The following is a 5,590-nucleotide window of genomic DNA, read 5'->3' on the forward strand; positions in this document are numbered from 1 at the left end:
TAGCTGGAAATTATTATTTTGATTCATTATAATTTATTGTTATTATATGAATAATTTCCATAGTAAATATATTTCAGGGGGAAATTTTATAATAAATGAGAATTATATTTGGCACTACTTCGTGAAATCGTGGCACCCAGTTTGGAATTAAATATGTCGCTGTTGTAAATGCAAATCAATTATCTTAAGCAAGTGTTAACCCACCTCTCCTCATTTTGAATTCCAGCCCTATAGTTTCCCACATCTATCCACCAGCACGTCTAGGAGGGGAGAAAAGCCTTTTACTCAAAATAAAACATTTGAACCATTGAGCAGGTGGGGAAATGATCACAAAAAGCAAGTTGGTTTCCCGTGGAGTTTCCAATTCCCAGTAGATCAAATGCAGCATATTTAGGGAACGAGGGCCCTGCCAGCCCTGGGAGCTGCAGTGACTGAGCAGGATGATTTTTATTTGCCAGAGGAGCAATAACCAGTACAGAAAGATGCACGAATTTCCCTGCATCTCCTAAGAGTCACCAATGGAAGGCAGTGAGAAAAGTGGAAAAGCAGCATCACAGTGTCAGAACTGCACTGGGTTGCACATGCTTTGGGCAGAAAACAGAGTGATAATTGAAGAACTGCTTTCAAAACTATCATTGCATTTTTAAATATACTTTTTTAACTGCTACATATGATTCGTTTTGCAGAACTAAGCACCGCTGAACTCAAACACGTTATAAACCAGTGCTTTGGAAAGGGGATGCCTGTGCCAAAGATTTACAGGCTGACTTCTACAGAGAAAAACCTCAGTTATTTTAGCAGCAATAAGAAAGACCTGTAGAAATTAATCAGTGTTAATATATCATTTGAAAAGAAAGATAAAAATAAAAATAGAAATAAAAAGCCCAAATGAAATGCTGCTTATAAATGTCTATAAAACCGAGGGCAGCTCTCTGGTGCCTGGAGTTCTCTGCATGGTTTTCCTCCACGAGCTGTCCCGAGTGCCTTCAGGAAGAGAAGCTCGGCAAGCCCTGTCCGAGGCCAGCTGAGACATTCCAAGTCCTGCTCTCAGCCAGCAGAATCTTATTTGTCATGGGAAACTAAATCAATATTTGGAGCTGAGACACTGTTTGGACAGGGATTTTCCAATCCCCCCACTGCAATTAGGAAAGTTGTTTGGAATCTTTTGTCTACTTTAGTGCTTGGAATTTTCTCAGATTCATTTATAAGCTATTTTTCCCAGACTATTATTTTCTAGGAAATGTTTTAATTACCTGGACTTTTTCATATGCTGTTTTAGAGGGCAGAGTGTTTCATGGCCTCCATGCACTTAATGGCACTACAAAGCTCCTACAATATAAGTTATGAGGGTAATACAAGATTAAGAATGAAGGATTGGGGAATTCTCTTCCCAAGTCTTTCACGGATTCCTTCTGAGACTGCTGTAAAATTGGTGTGCTTATGGCCTTAATTTTCTTGTCTGTACAAAAAATCATTGCTGGACAAGGTTCCTCCTGAGCTAGAAATCTGTCATCCTAATTCGGAGATTCCTTGGAGCACAGCAGTAATTTAAACATCATTCTTTAAATGGCAGCAATGCTGCCCTGGCTGTCCTGCACTGGGGCAGGCGGGGTTTAAGGATGGGGATTAGCTCCTTCATGCCTGCGAGAGCTCAGTCTCCAAAACTGGACTAGTATTTAAACAGATATAAATACCTTCAGTACATCTTATCTTTCAATCTACCCTGCCTTCCAGCCCCCACAAACTGAACTCTTGGTGGAAACTTTGTTATTTAGAAAGAAAGAAAGAAATAAAGAAATGTGTCTGAGGGCATCTCCAGTCCTCCAGCAATTCCACCTTCGGCAGCGCTGGGCTCTGCCTGGCAGCGCTGCTTGTGAGTTTGGGTGACATTGTGTGGCCTCCAGCACAAGAAGAAAATAGGATCTAAGGATGTGGATAAGTTTCGTAATTATACAAATAGTAGAATAAACAGCCACGGGAGGCTGGGGTAATCATCGTCACGAGGGACAGCCAAGACAAGATCTAACGTCTATCCTGCCTGCAAGAACTTGAGTCACGCTGGTGCAGGAGCGAGCTCACCCAAGAAATCTATTTTAGGGGCTCGTAAAAGCAACTGAACTGCACCGTACAAATGAAAAAGCAAGTGGGGGGAATCTGTATCGAGCTAACCCTGCCCTGCTCACGGATGCACAGCTCTGGGGCGAGCAGGGAACGCGCAGCGAATGGCAGGGAGGGCTCCAGCTGATGGACCTGCAGGAGGCTCTGATCTTAAGGGTCAAAAAAAAAGCAGAGCAGTTCTTCCAGCAGAAAACATGTTTTGCTTAAAGAGACACTAGAAATAAGCAACAAGTTTCAGATTTGTCCTGCAGCCCACGGCTGTTTGTGTGGATGTATAGGAACAAATTCAAGGCCACTGTCTTTGTACTGAAACCCCCTTTTGTGCTCAGCTGTCAGAGCACAGGCAGCAAAGGAGTTTCTTTCCCCAGGCACTGGGAATCTGTATGTAAAAACTTCACGCTTAAATTTGGCCTAACAGGAAAATGGAAAATGCTGAGTAAGACCTGATCTTTTGCCCAACTCCCTCCACGTAACCAGCCTGAGACTGTTCACTCCTTACAGACCTCAGAGCAATAACAGCCAGGGGCTCCGGCCAGGCTGGCCCGTCCCAGCAGCAGGCAGAGCCTTGGATGTCCCCAAAACAAAGTCCTGGCCTGCTACAAACCTCCTGCTCCTCCTCTGCCACCCCCCACTTGTCTGTCTCTTGCCCCCAGCAAACAGCTCTCATCAGAGGATCTGCCTGCAGTTTTTAGGAAAACTTCCCCAGAGCAAAGGGAAGGGGGTGGTTCAGGAGCCTCTCACCTGGTTGGGTCTCATGGGAGCTTCCTGAGCAATGCCCGAAATTACCGAAATCCAACAGAAATGCTACTTTCTCATGTTTATTCCTGTAAACTACAAACATAAGAAATGCTGAGTTGTAAAGAATAGAAACTCTGTAAAGGAGAAAAAAAAAAAAAAACAACCAACCAAACAAACACAAACAAAACCTCATTTCAGGCTTCCTCCTTTACTTTTTCTTCCTCCCTCCCACTTCAAACTCAGCGTTATTTGCCAAAGATTGGTCATGGTTTGGATAGCACATCTTGCTCTACACGTTCAAAACAGCATGAAGTGCAGAAAAAACCCAACACAAACACCTCCTCCCCAAACAACACCCAAGCAGCAGCTAAAGCAGGTGATTAAAGGAAATAAAATGAGGCAACAAGAACCGGCTAAGGCTTCCAGCTCTTTGCTGAGTTTCTCTTGGGGGTTTTGGGGTTTGGTTTTGGTTATTGTTTTTGGTTGTTTTTTTTTTTTTTTCTCTCAGAGAAAGCTAAAAGACTTACAAAAATCCCTATCCCTGATCACAGCATTGAGCCAGAATCAGCTGGAATTTCAACCCTGTGTTTAATCTAACTTTAAACATGCCTTCAAAATAAAACAAGCTACTTTTTTTAACCTAGTCATAAAGTTTATTAAAATTGTTCATTAATGCTTCAAATGTAGCAAGAATGCATAGATCCCAAAATATACATATGTATTTTCTTATAGAAATAGATTATTCTTTATAATAAAAAAACTGTAGGAACATCTTTAACAGATTACTCAATCCATGACTGACAGTTACACGAGATTGCATCATGTACACAGCATTCCCAGCCATGCTTAAAGGATTGCATCACTTTGCCCTTGCTCTCCTCTCGCTCTTTTAAATAACCCAGCGCCCAGCAGAGCCCGCCCGGGCCGGGGCCGGGGTCCCTCCGCGCCCCCTGCGCGCCCGCCCCGCTGCACCCCCGGCCCCGCTCAGACCCCCGCGCGGCGGCGGAGCCTTCCGCCAACATGTCGATAAAGACAAAAAAAAAAAAAAAAAAAAAAAAAAATCCAACAAGAACAACACAAATTCAAACCAAACCCGCCCGCCCGCCGCGGGCTCTCGCCCCCCTCGCCCCGGCCCCAGGAGCGCGGAGCGGGGCCGGGAGCCCGCGGCTCCGCTCGCCCCGCCGCCCGGCCGGGGGTCAGCAGCGCGGCGAGGAGGCGAGCAGGGGCTCGGGCAGCTGTTTGAACAAGTTCCTGAGGGTGCTCAGCTCCCGGGAGAGCTGCTCCACCTTCTTCTGCAGCCGCTCGTTCTCGGCCGTCAGTTCCAAGACTTTATGCTGCGTCTCCAGGTTGCGCATTTTGGCTTTGTCGCGGCTCTTGCGCACCGCGATGTTGTTCCTCTCCCGGCGGAGCTTGTACTCGTCGCTGTGCTTGTCCACGCACTTCTTGGGCTTGTTCTTGCCCGCCGGGGCGGTGGAGTAGCCCCCGCCGGCGGCGGCGGACTTGGAGGACTCGGAGGGGTTGGGGGTGCCGGGGGGGCTGGAGGAGGATGAGGTGGACAGGTTCCCGCTGCTGCCGCTCGGCACCGACTGGTAACCCAGGTAGGAGCGCACGGTGCTGCCGTAGGGCGAGGACATGCCCCCCGGTCCCGGCCCCGCGCCCCCTTCTTCCTTACGGGGCCCTTTGCAAGAGTCCAGGGTCTCGAAGACCGGCTCCACTTTGGTTTCCACGATCTGGGGCGGGAAGCAGCCCTGCAGCCCCCCCGGCTTGTGGCTCTGGCTGGCGCAGGGGTGGCTGTGCCGGGCGAGGCTGATGTAGGTGTAGTCGGGCTTCTTGCTGCCGCCGCTGCCTTTATAGTCCTCGGCGAAGAGATCGGAAAGGAAATCTTGGCCGGCGCCGCTGCTGCACGGAGGCTCAAAGTTGCCCCCTGCTGCTGCCGCGGGAGGCGGCGGCTGCGACGCCAAAGGCTCCAGGTACGGGCTGAAGTCGATGGCTCGCTCGTGGTCCCCGACGGTGAGCTCGGTCATGGAGCGGCCCCCGGCCGCCCGCGGGTGCAGCTTGTTGAGAGCAGCCAGACAGTCCGCCTCGTAATAGAAATTAGCCACTTCCATGGATTTAAAGGCGGGCGGCTGGATGGGGAGGCATGCTGCGTCCCAGGCCACCAGGCGTTGCATGAAAGCAAAGGGGGATGCGGGGAGGAGGAAACGACGCAGGGGGCCCCCCCCGGCAGAGGGTCAAGCTGCCGCCGTCAGGGTGGGGGGCTCCAGACCCTGCCGCAGTCTCTGGCCTGGGCGCGGCCCCGCGGCGCTGCCCGGCCGGGCTGGATCAGTCCCTGCGGCGCGCCGGGGCTTCACCGCTCCGGCAGCTGCGGCGGGGGCTGGCGCGTCTCCTCCGGACCATCTGGTTCTGGGTCCCGTGTCCTAAAGTCTCTGACTTAGGAAAGTTCCTTTCCTCAGTTATTTATAGGGGCGGTGGATCCCATAGCAACAGGCGCGTCACCGCCTGGCCGCCTGCCACTCCGCACGCTCGGCGCTGCCGGTCCCGGCCCCGGAGGAGGCTCCCGGGGCGGGTGCGCCGGTGCGGTGCGGTGCCCGCCGGGCCGCCCACAACAAACCCGGGCCGGGACGGAGGGAGGGGCCGGGCTGCGGGCCCGCAGGTGCGGGAGGTCGGGGCTGGCCGCGGCCAGGGCCGGCCAGGACGGGCAGGGCTCAGCCCCGGGCACACGCGTGTGCCGGGC

At 51.4% G+C, this 5,590-nt stretch overlaps 1 protein-coding gene across 1 annotated transcript; it reads right to left on the reverse strand.

Moving 5' to 3' along the window:
* Positions 1-2,920: 2,920 nt before the first annotated feature.
* Positions 2,921-5,296, reverse strand: CEBPB (CCAAT enhancer binding protein beta). The gene has a single exon (XM_053993212.1). It carries the CDS (start codon positions 5,025-5,027, stop codon positions 4,053-4,055), a length of 975 nt encoding a protein of 324 aa, XP_053849187.1. The 5' UTR covers positions 5,028-5,296; the 3' UTR covers positions 2,921-4,052.
* Between the last annotated feature and the right edge of the window lie 294 nt (positions 5,297-5,590).

Source organism: Vidua macroura, chromosome 17 (assembly GCF_024509145.1).
Source record: "Vidua macroura isolate BioBank_ID:100142 chromosome 17, ASM2450914v1, whole genome shotgun sequence".
NCBI classification, from domain to species: Eukaryota; Metazoa; Chordata; class Aves; order Passeriformes; family Viduidae; genus Vidua; species Vidua macroura.

Excerpts from the sequence above, each read along its gene's own strand:
- CEBPB (XM_053993212.1), bottom strand. The coding sequence starts at position 5,027 with ATGCAACGCCTGGTGGCCTGGGACGCAGCATGCCTCCCCATCCAGCCG.